This window comes from Acyrthosiphon pisum, chromosome A1 (genome assembly GCF_005508785.2).
Source record: "Acyrthosiphon pisum isolate AL4f chromosome A1, pea_aphid_22Mar2018_4r6ur, whole genome shotgun sequence".
Lineage (NCBI taxonomy): Eukaryota > Metazoa > Arthropoda > Insecta > Hemiptera > Aphididae > Acyrthosiphon > Acyrthosiphon pisum.
The window spans coordinates 10083437-10097356 of NC_042494.1; the positions used below are offsets into that span (position 1 = coordinate 10083437).

General features: G+C 28.7%; 1 protein-coding gene across 1 annotated transcript in view; it reads left to right on the forward strand.

Moving 5' to 3' along the window:
* LOC100167115 overlaps positions 1 to 12145 on the forward strand; it is a 16046-nt gene extending 3901 nt beyond the window's left edge. The window contains exons 2-21 of the mRNA XM_008185975.3: positions 1496 to 1561; positions 1624 to 1848; positions 2131 to 2354; positions 4799 to 5009; positions 5158 to 5250; positions 5761 to 5877; positions 6001 to 6141; positions 6517 to 6654; positions 6725 to 6861; positions 7324 to 7513; positions 7627 to 7697; positions 7831 to 8068; positions 9667 to 9785; positions 9899 to 10094; positions 10183 to 10325; positions 10469 to 10634; positions 10822 to 11060; positions 11140 to 11212; positions 11288 to 11499; positions 11686 to 12145. Coding sequence (XP_008184197.2) covers positions 1496 to 1561; positions 1624 to 1848; positions 2131 to 2354; positions 4799 to 5009; positions 5158 to 5250; positions 5761 to 5877; positions 6001 to 6141; positions 6517 to 6654; positions 6725 to 6861; positions 7324 to 7513; positions 7627 to 7697; positions 7831 to 8068; positions 9667 to 9785; positions 9899 to 10094; positions 10183 to 10325; positions 10469 to 10634; positions 10822 to 11060; positions 11140 to 11212; positions 11288 to 11499; positions 11686 to 11865 — 3179 coding nt within the window. The 3' untranslated portion in view covers positions 11866 to 12145. The remainder of the gene's footprint in view (positions 1 to 1495; positions 1562 to 1623; positions 1849 to 2130; positions 2355 to 4798; positions 5010 to 5157; positions 5251 to 5760; positions 5878 to 6000; positions 6142 to 6516; positions 6655 to 6724; positions 6862 to 7323; positions 7514 to 7626; positions 7698 to 7830; positions 8069 to 9666; positions 9786 to 9898; positions 10095 to 10182; positions 10326 to 10468; positions 10635 to 10821; positions 11061 to 11139; positions 11213 to 11287; positions 11500 to 11685) is intronic.
* Positions 12146 to 13920: the final 1775 nt, after the last annotated feature.

Below are 13920 nucleotides of genomic sequence, written 5' to 3' on the forward strand. Positions count from 1 at the left end.
AAGTGTGTATTAACTTTTAACTTAACTGAGTTAACCTATAGTTAAATTAACTTTTAACTTTTATCTTTTTGTTATTGATGCATATTAACTTAACTTAACTGAGTTAAAAAAAATCATTAACTTGCCCAGCCTTGGATTTAACTCTACCTCCCGAGCCTATTATAACCCGATGGGGTACGTGGTTATCAGCTGTATTATATTATTCAAATAACTTTGAAAAGATTAGAAACGTTGTCTTAAATTTAGATTCTGATGCTGCAATGGCAATAAAAAAACTGTTGATATCATAGAAAGTAAAAATTTGCAAAACAATTTAGCATTTATTTCAACTAATTTTGGATTTTTAGTTGATACTATTTCAAAATTAGAAACTTCTAAAATGCCACTAACGGAGAGCTTAGAAATAGTTGATAACGCCATAAAGCAATTAGAACGTGTTCCTGGAGAAATTGGAGTCTTAACCAATTCAAAATTAAAAAATGTATGGAAAAAAACTCAGGATTTAATACTGTAATGTCAATAAGAGACATACTATTAAACAAAACTCCGAATAACAATTATTTAGAAATTGAATACACTCCAAAAGAAATAATGTGTATAAAATATGCACCTGTCACGTCCGTTGATATGGAGAGGTCATTCAACCGTTACAAAGCAATGTTAAGACCGAACCACCGCCACTTAGCATTTGAAAATGTCATGTTATATGTTGTTTCTAACTGTCTTTCTAACTAAAGACTAGATGATTCAGAATAAATTTAAAATTTTTTAATATTTTTTAATTAATTATTTAATAAATCTATCTTATTTTCAATTCAAATATTTAAATATTATACATTTATAAATAAATATTTATTAAGTAAAATAACAAATATATATTTAAATATTTTTGATTTTATACTAAAATAAAATCCGTTCCCTAATATTATATATATATATTCCCCCCCCCCCTACTGAGGTTTTTATTTTTATTTTCATTGTAGGTCACTCATATATTACTTGTCCAAATGTGTCCTGTTCTAAGAATAATTATATAAAAAACCCACGGAACTCCGGCTTTCGGATCTTGATCCGTGATTGTCGACCGTGATACATGTCTGAGGCGGCCACATATGAGTAGATGACTCTCGATACATGAAAACTATGTTTCCAGCAGTCACAATATTATTAAAATTCAACTACTCATAAGAATTTTTACAATTATAAAATATATAAGAGTATTGTATATTGATATAATTTAACGTATAAATTAGTTTCTAATAAGTACCAATTTCATCGATTCCTTATAGAAGTATACAACCTCTATAATTATAGTTGATTTGATTATAAGGGTACCAACCTAATAAATATTTATATAAATTAATACATTACTGTAGTTCCCTGTGCTGACTTTAATTTGGTGTTACATTTTTTGATTTATTCCCATTACATTATATTGAATGTTTATTGAATGTTTGCAAAGCATTCATTTATATTTTTGAAATTTTTTTCTCAGATAACTATGACATCACAACAATTTATAAAACAACGTCGGGATATAATGCTGGAGAAGAAAGCAATCGTAAATATTTAATAACAAACGTATTTTTAACAGTTTAACATGATGGAATTTACTCTTTTCAGGAAAACTTCCCAATGTAACCAAGTGTTTCGGGTGCTATGATGCAAAAATTCATTTGAGAACTAATGCTATTGGTATGCCAATTGAGTTTAATGGATTAATTTTGAGTTCTGATAAGAAAAGTTTAGAATTCATAGCCGACAGCAAATATCCAAATTCTGTTTCCACGCGAAACCAAATTGAGTACAACACACAAGAATGGACCATCTCCACATTATTTATGGCTGGTACGTAAATTACTATATTGAATTTTATGTTAAAATTTTGATAAATGTATCAAAATGCTAGTAGATATAAGGTGATAAAATCTGTTCTAAATTATATAAGTATACATTAGGTACATTACATAATAGTGAAGCAATAAATAATATAGTTTATTTAAATAGAAATATAAAAATGTCATTAAAATCATTTCAAAAATGTTCAGTCAGTATTTATTTGTATATTTATAAAATGAGCTTAGGTTTTTAAATTTTTACATGCAGGTACTCAATGCCTTATTGTTACAGATGAAATTTTGCAAATCCATCCCGATTATGAATTATTATTGTGGAATGCTAAAAGCAATGCAGAATCGTTCAAAATTAAATGGAAACAAAGGAATTCAATGAAAATGTGTATATCTGTATCATATTTACTAGAAGATGAGTCTAAATGTACGTTTAAAATGAACTTAACTGATGAAGATGATCCTTACAAACGAGATATATATTCTACTAATATAAAGGAATCGGTAACTTGGATTTATACATGTATTTAAATATAAATTACGACCTATATAATATTATTATATGTATTATATTCTATTTAAAAGTACCAAGTCACTTCTCATACATTTTATACAGAAGAACAAAAACATTATTTTACGTATTTTTTAGTAGGTAGGTACACTTATATTATAAACACATAATTCCTTAGGTTTTGGAGCGTTTTTATTTTATTAATCGAATACAATTTCACGGAAAAATATGAAAATTAAATATACCATCTTTTAAATGTATAGTAAAAAAGGTGGGTAAGTGGATGTCGCTCTGCTGTACAGTAAGTTACAAGTGGGTCATTGTATAATCGATAGTATTCAATTTTAATTCAATGATATAATATCACTGTATAAGAAAAACGATTCTGAACGGAGACGGTATATCTAGGGTTGTTCGATTATTTTTTTTAACATTCGATTATTACTTTCACGTTTTATCAATTATTTGATTAATCGAAAATTAATAATCAAACCAAAAATCGATTTTATAACATTTTATATATTAATCGATAACTGATTTTTTTAATGAATGAATAACCGATTACTTAATCGATTTTTTTTAATGCCTGATTAACCAATTAATCAATTTTTCTTAATGAAGATTAGTGTGCTGGCGTAAAGTAAACATGGAGACACTCAAAATGGAATAGAATACAAAATTCCCTAAGTGCTAAAAATGGAAGTTCATTCGAACCGTCAAAACAACAATTAATCATATTGTTTATTCGAAAAATTCGATTACTTGATTAATCGGAAATTCGATTAATTGATTAATTGAATTTCGATTATTTGGCGATTAATTGAATTTTATAAAAACTGTAAAATAATCGTCGTAAGAATCGTTAATCGAAATAATCGAACAGCCCTATAGGTATATCAGTCTAGGTATGAGACATATATATACTTATTTATGATATTAAAATAAAAATTGACCTATAATAGGTATCTATAATAAATTCCAAATTATTTATATCACAATATCCATTAGGTAACGCGTCATACGTCAACAACAAACCGTGGTACTATCATAGATATATAATAGTATACTTTAGAAGTTTCAAGTACCCACGAATAATATTATACAATCACAACAAAACAACTAAAATAGTTATTCCAGGTTTTTTAATATGTAATTTCGTCCAAATTTCAGCTTAACATTACTATAAATATAAACTGTGCATATGTATTTTTAGATTTTTTGGTAACAGAATTCACTACTTACGTGGAATCTTGTTTTACATTTTCAATCTTTAGACATATAAGTTGAACATTTTATAGATTTTTAACTACGAAATAATTATACAAATTAAAATTTGATAAATTTTGTCAAAATTCGATCTTAGAAAAAATAACTAAAAAAATTTATAACCGAAAATGTCTGTAAACAGCGCAATAAGAGTCAAATTATTTTCAAAATTTTAACGTATAAAGAAAATGCATGCTAATATAAACATTCAGTGAAATTTTCAAGTATCTACAGTCATTCGTTTTTTAATTACAACAAAATAAGAAAATCGTTACGTGAGAAATCAAGTGAACATCAAATCTTGTAAAAATATGAATTTCAAACGCCCATACAAAATCTTGTATTACATTTTCAAATCTTAGATTTAAAAAAAAAAATTTTTACGAATTCTTAACTCAAAATAATTTGCTAATTTTCATGATTTTTACATATTTGTCAATATTCGAACTTTAAATGCTAATAAAAAAAAAATCCGTGACTATGGATTTTTAATTTTTTTTCATCTGCCTTTGAAACAATATACTAGGAGCCTTCTATTAAATTTTCAAGCTTTTTTATCCAACAAATAAAATTTTATTGATATTTTTAGAAAAAAAAAACTAATAAAATTGGAAACTGAAAATGTCCGTAAAGAGCTCAAAATAAATCAAAATATTTTGAAAATATTATGGTGTATAGAAAATGCAAACATAAACGTTCAGTCAAAATTGTATGCATTTACGGTAATTTTTCTTAGAGTTGTACCAAAAACCAAAATCGATTTTCTCGAAAACAGATTTTGCGTAGAAATTCCCGGTTTTCCTTAAATTTTCTTTTGTTTTTCACGTCGCATTTGAAATCTACTGGGAAATCTTTACTTTTGACTCCCCCCCCCCCCAAAGTACCTACTAGATTCACTTTCCTATCAGAAAACTGAAAAGGTACTGTTGATGAAAATCCAAGCACTTTTACTGTTCTAAAAGATGATGACAGACACAAAAATAAAAAATGAAATAAAAAATAAATAAAAAACAAAACACATATCATTGTAAAATCAATACATTTATCGTTTTACTCGGAATCTAAAATTTTTTTTAAAAAATAAATCCAATAGGAATAAAACGTTTATGTTATATAATATACTTGTAAGTATAAAAAAGTATTGATTTTATTTAAACTTTATATTTTACAGAAAGTACTAAAAACGGCATTGTTCAAAAGTGTTGATTGGTTATATGAAAACAAAACATATACTTTATACTTTAATCTCGAAAAGAAATCATCAACAATACAAAATTACACGTACGTCAAATATCGTGGATATGTATTGAATAATTATACAAAATACGAAGAAGGTTGTAAGATTGGAATCAAACGAATAGCTCAGTGTACAGACGAGTATGGTAATAAGCATTCGTAGTTAATTTATACATGGGTAATTCGGTATCATACATTTTTTTTTCAAACTTCAATTAAATTACATTTTGTTTAATTTTTACTTCCAATGTGTACATTTTCATTTTATGATGATAATAATATTATGTTGTGTAGAAAATGAAGAAATATTGACAGTAACTGCAGAAGAGTTACGAAGCACGATATATGAAGGAACATGGTTTACCTTTAATGTTTATCCGTTTGATGGTAAGGAATGACGCACATTCAAATCTATTTTAAAATTTTAAATATTCTGTCAATTAGGTAAGCTATGAATAGTTGTTGGGAAGCGGTAACAAAAAAATGTTTATAAATATAAATTACAATTTCATTTCGACGAACGGGACACTATATAGGGTCAAATGCATTTTTATTTTTTACAAGACTTGAATGCAGTTGACTCTGTAATGAAGGTCACCATACACTACAGCGGTGGCGGTACATTTTGTCTTGGTGGTAAAATTGTCCCCAGCTTAATTTCGCCGTAATCACTACCACTGCAGTGTGTGGGGAATGAAAATTGTCAAAAATTCTCCATCCTCCACGTACGATTGCATGAACTACATTTGTATAGGTTAAAACTTAAGACAAATAAATACAAGGGGTGTGTATAATAAACGAAACGTAAAATTGTATGGTTAATTTTTACCGCGGTCGAATCATTGGTGTTCCCATTCTACCTATATTACATTTGTGCTAATATATCGGAAATTTTAGTCAATACGCAGCAGATGGAATCTATATCACCTTCTTCAGTGTGCGCTAACGGAGGATTTTCAAACAAAAACGGTTGTACGTGTCCTCCCGGTTTCAAAGGCAATACATGCGAACACGGTAAATAATTTGAAAATGTCACTAAAATGTTCATACATTTGAATTCAAAAGTGCTTTGGTGCTTAAATAAAAAAAATAAAAATAGTGCGACATGATAACATTAAAATTTAATATATTCATCAGGATGCGGACCGAATAAGTTTGGCGTTGACTGCACCGGAATATGTTCAATGCGTCAAACACAATGTCGGCAGATGATGTTTTGTACCAAAGGTTTTGGGTGCAACTGTCCGGCTGGATATATAGGAGACGATTGCACCACAGGTACTTACTGTAGTGCGCTAAAAATAATTTATTATACGTATTCAGATACAAGTTAATATAAGAGGAGGTCAGATTTACATGCATTTGCCTACAAGTTATATATGTGCGTGAATACATTTTTTCTTGAATAACATATCATCATATATTTTAGAGTCGTAAGGCTTTTTATTTTCGGTTTCACTGCATTTTTAGGAAAATGAATGTGTTCAATGACTAAATATACATTATTGGTTTTAATGCACGTTAAATATTTAATTTTGTAAATTAAAGCATTTTTTTATTATAAAGTGCACATAGATCAAGGCTTTATTAATAAAATATAAATTGTATTATTGTGACTATATACGTCTTGATTAATGAATCTTTTACGAGCAGAATGTACGAGCGGTACATACGGTGTAAATTGCAAGCAACTATGTTCAGAGCGATGTAATTCAACATCATGTGACGCTTACACCGGTGTTTGCAACAAAGGATGTGCGACTAGCTACATAGCACCGGATTGTAAAGAAAGTAAAACTATAAAGATTAACTCTCTACGGTATTCAGAATAAAATTAAGATAATGTATAATTCGATTGCAGAGTATCCGTGGCTCAAATCTCCACCACAGCTTGAGTCGTCGGATTTTAAGTCACTAAAATTGAAAGTTGATTTTAATTCAGAAAACATACAAGGCAGTAGAAATGTTAACTCTGTCTACTACCAAATCATATTTAAGGTAAATATTATAAAACACGCGTATTAGGTACATTCAACAATGTATATATATATATATTAAGGAAATACAATGACAAACATAAAACATTTAAAGCACCTAATAAGTAATAATATTTTAAAAACGAATAATTATTTACCCATTAAAAAACAAAATAGGGTCTTGAATTAGACTTTTTTTTTATTAATTTTATTAAAAGATGTTCCTAACCTAGGCTATCTATATCTATGGATATACCATATACGTATGATGTACAGATTTGGGTTTTGACTATTTTCACATGATACAATAATATTAATGGTGTTTATACAATAAGAAGATAATAATACTAATTAATATATGCAAATTATATATAGTGATTACTATGTGATTACACGGGTTGTGAGTGACGAATCCTTGCCCCACATAAACACTGATGCTCAAACACCAATAAAAATATAATATATATCTTATCCATATTTATAGACCACGTCAAATGAATCGGAATTCAAACAATTGGAACTAAAAGAAATCAGAGAACAAAACTCCGTTATAGAAATCATAGACAATCTCAAACCAGGAATATCATACTCCTTTGGTGTGATGCTAGTTGCAGAAGACGGAAATTCCAACAAAGAGGATATACAAATAGTGAATTACACAACCAAGTGCCTATGTATACATAATACTCAATAAATTAAATATAAATAAAACTATTAATGACATTTTAAAACAAAAAAGTACCTATAATAGTACAATCAATAACATACATTTTTCTTTTAATTATAGTTTCAAGAAAAATAAATTATGATGTAAGCTTATTGAGTGGTACAGACTACATCAATGTTACTTGGAACAAGGTAAACAACTAAAATACAATTTCATATTATATAGTGTTTCTGCATGTGAGTGACTTATGGTTATTTTATTTTGTAGTTGAGTTTGAAACCATATATTATGTTATTATCTTTGTTATTACCTGTAATCTTGTAGCTTAATGATCAAAACGAAGGAGACTGCTATATAACAGGTTACTTGTTGAAACTTATGATGGTGAACACACCTCTACAGCAACAAGGTTTTTCAGAAGAAGTAATATCCAATGATAATCATGGATATGTATTTAAAAATCTACTATATGGTGAAAAATACGCAGTTCGAGTAACAGCAATATCAGCTACGGGTCAGGCTAAAGCATCTGAAATATCATATATTTACACTCAGCCTTATGGTACGTAATACAACATTTGAGGCAACATAATTTAAAATTCTGAGTGGATGTTTTTTTTATTTTGAATCTGTAATCACCTTTTGGAGCAGTGAAAATGCTTCGATTTTGTACTTCAGTATCTTTTCTGATAGGGGGTGTCAAAAGTAAAAAATGTCCAGCAGTTTTCAAAATTATCACGAAAAAAGCGGGTAAGTGCAGGATGTCGCAGTGAAAATGCTTTGATTTTCTACTTCAGCATCTATTCTGGTAGAAAAGTTAATCTAGTTAGACTATTTAGAGCTTTGAGGATGTCAAATGTAAAATATTCCTAGCAGTTTTCAAAGTTGTCGCAAAGGAAAAACTGAGGCGATCTAACTAACCTCACCTAATCTAATGCATTTACATTTAATACAATGTTCCTCAATAAGGCAAAACAGCATTATAATAGCAGTTAAGAAATATTAAAGATCCACAGGCATTCGTCGCTGTTTTTATATTTAAGTATATAAAATTCAAATATTTGCAAATTATATTGTAGTTAAGAATTTATAAAATGTTCAACTTTTATATCTTAAGGTTGAATACTTAAAACAACAATGCCTATAGTTCATACTGATGAAAAATTCTAAATAATAAATATATACACGGTATTTTTGTTACCTATTGATATTTAGGTTCAAATTTGGACGAGATTAGATATTTAAACGGAGATCAACGATTTTAGTTATTTTGTTATAATTAAAAATATTATTCGTGGATAAACTTGGAATTTTTAATGTATATTATATCAATATATTATTATATTTTACAAGGCTTGGCATTAACAAGTTAAAAGTTAAAATTAAGTTGAAATGTTAAGTTAATTAACTCGTTACTTTTTTTTCAAATTAACTTTTAACATAATAAGTTCCTTTGTTTCAAAATTATCTAAATTAATTTTTCGTCCGAAGAAAAATGCAAATTTTTGAATGGGGTTTTTACTTTGATCATTGATGTATCAATTTAAACTTTCCCAGTAATTTTTTCGAGCGTAAAGAAAAACTATCTAATAAAGTATAATATTATGTTTCTGGAATTTTTTATTTTTACAAATTAGCAAATTTTAACTTTACACTGAGATAATGAATAAAATACGAGTTACTTTTAACTTAACAAGTTAAAAAAATCGTTAATTTGCCCAGCCTTAATATTTTATACACACAATGCCATTTTCAGATGCAATTGTTTCGGTGAAAATTACTTTAACCTACTGTAGTACAAATGACTAATACTTAATAGCAAGAAAATTACTTTAATCACTATAATTGGTATCATAAAATATACATATTATACCTTTTTTTTTTCCTGTTTTAACCGACGACGCCGCAGGATCTGCTTTCGCATTGCTTCCGCGGCGCATACATATTATACCTAGTTATATTAAAGGCTGACTGTCTTTTCTCAAAATCGATTTTGATATGCAATTATTTTATATCTTTGAATTCAAATTTAACCCATCCATTACGACGACCTCTCTTGACACCTACTACCGTACTACCGTTTTTATTTATTTTACTATTATACCTAAACCTATATTTAACTACCGCAAAAAAACATTAATTTGCAAACTCATTTGGTAGGATTTGTGCAAATAAGAAACATAAAAGCCAATCTAAACCAAAGTTCATCACTCATAATAACGTGGGATGTTGACGAAAAATACGCAAATACGCCGTTACATTATAACATTAAATACAAGGTATGATAATCATATTATGTTATATGTAATTATTTAATAACGTTAAGGTAGGCAGGCTAAACGTTTACACTATTAATTACTATATTAAAAAGTATTTTCAATCCTGTGCATAGATCAATAGGTATTTTAGTTGTTCAAACGAGATCATAGCAAATATATGGACATCGATATTAGTTTACAATCAGACGCGAATCGAAATCTGGGATTTGATACCAAACACACAGTATGTTATAAAAGTTGAACCCACAATTAAAGGATATACTTACAACGACAATACTAATATTATTTTCGTAAAAACGCCTATCTCTAGTTAGTAGTTTTCGTAAACTTTAGTATTGAATAATGAATATATTCAAAATTATTTATAATACCTGATAAATTCATCATATTATTATAGATCCAAAATTAATTCCTATAATGACCAATGACGAAAATGGTTCGTACATAACCAATCAAAGCGCATACTTCAATTGGACGATAAACAAGACTGAGTGTTCTAAACTAAATGGTTTATTTCAAGGATACCAAGTCATACTTAAAGTTAGCATAATTATAGCTTTTCAATACCAATACCTATATATATACATTTAAAATTTTGTGATTATTTTTGTTCCATATATTAGCAACGTAAATTGATTTGTATGTAAATTTAAAAATATATTATATCGTATTATAATGTACAGGATATTGACGAGGGCACGCAAGTATCAAACTCGACTACACAAAACTCGGTGAACTTCGACGGATTAAAACCCAGTACCAAATACGAACTGCAATTATACGTACTAACGAATTATGGATACAACTCGGAACAAGGATTATTGATACCATTCAAAACCAAAACTAAATGTAATAAGGTTTTCTATTGCTATACGAGTACATATTGCTACAGCCTACAATAATACAAAATAGTTTTACTGCAATTTCCTTTCATTCAATCCTATGAATACACCACTGGATGTACTATTTATACCTACTATACGTAAAACCACAACAATATGTACATATATTAAAAATTATTTTTATTACATTTCAGTTTTAGAACCAGTGGACGAATTAATGGTTTACAAGAAAAATTTGAAGCGCAAATCGATTGGCATCAGATGGAGTTACCCGGACGAAAACATCGTCAACGGTTTTATCGTCATCGCAATCGACGAGAATATGAATAATACAAAGCAAATTACCATAGAACCCGAAAGATGCGTTGTTTGGCAAAAATTATACTGCACAACTTTTGAGAACTTAATACCAAACCACCAATACACCATAAAAGTATAATACTATTCAACGAATTAAGGTTTTAGTTAATAACTATTTTATATAATTTCGTAATATTGTGTACTTTATATAGATAAAAGCCAAGTCGATAGACTATCCCACAGGTGGTTTTACGGCATCTGTCGTCTGCAATTTCAACGACGGGTGTAAGTATATAATATACCTTGTCATTGGTCTCAAAAAATATAAATAACAATATGTTCAACAACAAATACAAACAGTTGCAGATAAACCGGAAAATCTCCGGACAACAGACGTAGGCTCCACGCACATATCACTGGAATGGGACATACCGTGGGTATTCAACGGTGTGTTGAAATCGTTCATAGTGAACACCGAAGAGATTTCGTCCAAAGACATCGATCAATGCTGTGATAGCAAACCCGATTTAGAGATTCCGATAACAGAAGAACTTCCAACTTATAACTGCACGGTAATTATGAGATATAACTTTTTATAGATTTACGATCTAACTAACCTAACGAATAATATATGACGTATAGGCAAGTACCTATATTATTATAAATACTAAAATGCATACAGCGATCGGCGGAAACAACTATATAAAATTATAAACCGTATATTTTTAGACTATAGTATGACACATTTTACATTTCAGATAAACGACTTGAAGCCCGGTTCCACTTATTCGATTGGTGTATTAACGAAGACTTCGTCATATAGCCAAACTAATAGGATACACGTGACGACTCTATCCACTGCTGCGGTCGCTGAAGACGTTAAAAGTGCTCTGATAATAACACCTGCAACGCAGATGTCAGACGAACCTGAAAATTAATTTCCACAGTTGACATTGTGATACTATAATAACGTAGAATAACATTGCACCTTTAGATTGACGTATAGACTATAGAATATTATTGCACTTTATGATTCACGTGGAAATTATAGGTCAGGCATATCTGCAGTTATGTATTGTCATTTAAGTTTTCTTAAATTTGTATTATTATTATTTTATAGTCATTGAACTTTATTATAATTCACTTGAATACCAACTTGAAAGATATAAGGTAATAATGTTACTAATTCCATACTATAAATTTACATCATTTTACATATGAAATGTATTTCAATGAATATGTATTTTCAAACAATGTTTAGATCAGATATAAATTATAATCATAATAGCTGAACATTGATTTTTAAAATTGTATTATCTCTGAATATTCTCATTTATTTCAGATACCTACAATAGGTTATATTCACTGAAATAAATTGAGTGACTGCGACTGCCAGCCGAGGCGAGTGGCTACTGTCGCAAAAGATACCACATTGTGATTTGTGACACGAATACGTGATTTAGATTAATGAAGTCTAGATTTAAAATTGGACACAATTGGTGGATGACTAGATGCATAATTTTGATGAGTCGAACGGATTGCATAGTTGGGTGACCCCTGTGCAGATGAGTTGTGTGAAAATGCATGTGTTGTAATTCAGACTGATGTTGAATACATGTTTGATACACCATGATAATAGAGTTTAGTCCGAAAGTTGTCAGCACTAGTCACTAGTCACTATTGTCACATTTTTTTTAGTAGTGGTTTTACATTTTGAAAAACATTATTTAAGAAGAGATTCAAAATGATCATATAAAAATATATAGGTATTATTCAAAAACTTCTTAGCTTTTCAATTACATCATTTTTATCTGCGTCGAGTTGCGTCTGTGATTAGCATATCTGTTATTTCCCTTTAAATTTTGTTTTTTTAACGCTTATTATTATCACATTTCAGTTATTGATGAAAATATCAAAATCGTGTACCAAGATTTGTTTGTATTATTAAAAACAGAGGGGCCTCTGGATCCAAGAAGTGTGGTATCTAAACAACTTTTACTACAATATATCAAAGAAATATATAATGCTGACAATTGGGAAGAATAATATGAAAATGAAATGAAGTCAACGATTTCTAATTTTGCAGCCATTTTAAGCAAACTTTGGATAAAAAGTTCATGAAATATAAGTAGATTTAGTCAAACAAATGTCGAATAGCTAAAAAAAACTGTTTGTTATACCATCTATATCATTATCAAATGTCAGCAGACCTAAAAAATTGTTTTCTGTTTGTTCTGATAGAAATAAAACACTTAAAATTCAAAAACTCACTGAATCGTATACTTCTCCAGAAATATTATTTGCCGCAAAAAACAAATTACACGTGTCAGGAAAAAGAGCGGCTTGTAATATAGTCAACGAATCACTATCCTCTCCAAATCGTGCATTAAAAATTAAAAAATCATACATGGTTTCACTGTCAATTGATAATGCCATCATGCCATATTATTTTGACGAAGGATTAGCATTTCTAATATAAAATAAACTTACAAAGCAACAGCACATAAATATTCGTAAATCTGCTAAGGAACGAAGAGCAAATATATACTCGAGTTATGATAATGTTTTAACAGCAAAAAAAAATGCCATCAAATTTAGATTTGCAACTCATAAAACGATTTGGGGTAATTTTAAAGAAAATGTCCAGTGGTTATGACATCAGTTTAGAAAAGTTTGAGGCTTATACTTTAAAGACTGCGGAGCTTTATATTTCGCTGTACCCATGGCATTACATGCCTGCTTCGGTTCACAAAATTTTAATACATGGTATAGACGTAATACGTTCTGCCTTATTACCAATAGGTTAGTTTTCATAATATTTAAAAATTTAGTATGGTCCCAGACAGTAATTTTTTGTTTAATAATATTATTATAACATTATAATAATGAATAATATTAGTATAACGTTATTATAATACTATTTTAATATTATCATTACAAAATGCAGTCTGGGGTTATACAATATAGTTCAATAACACGAACATGTTTATTTT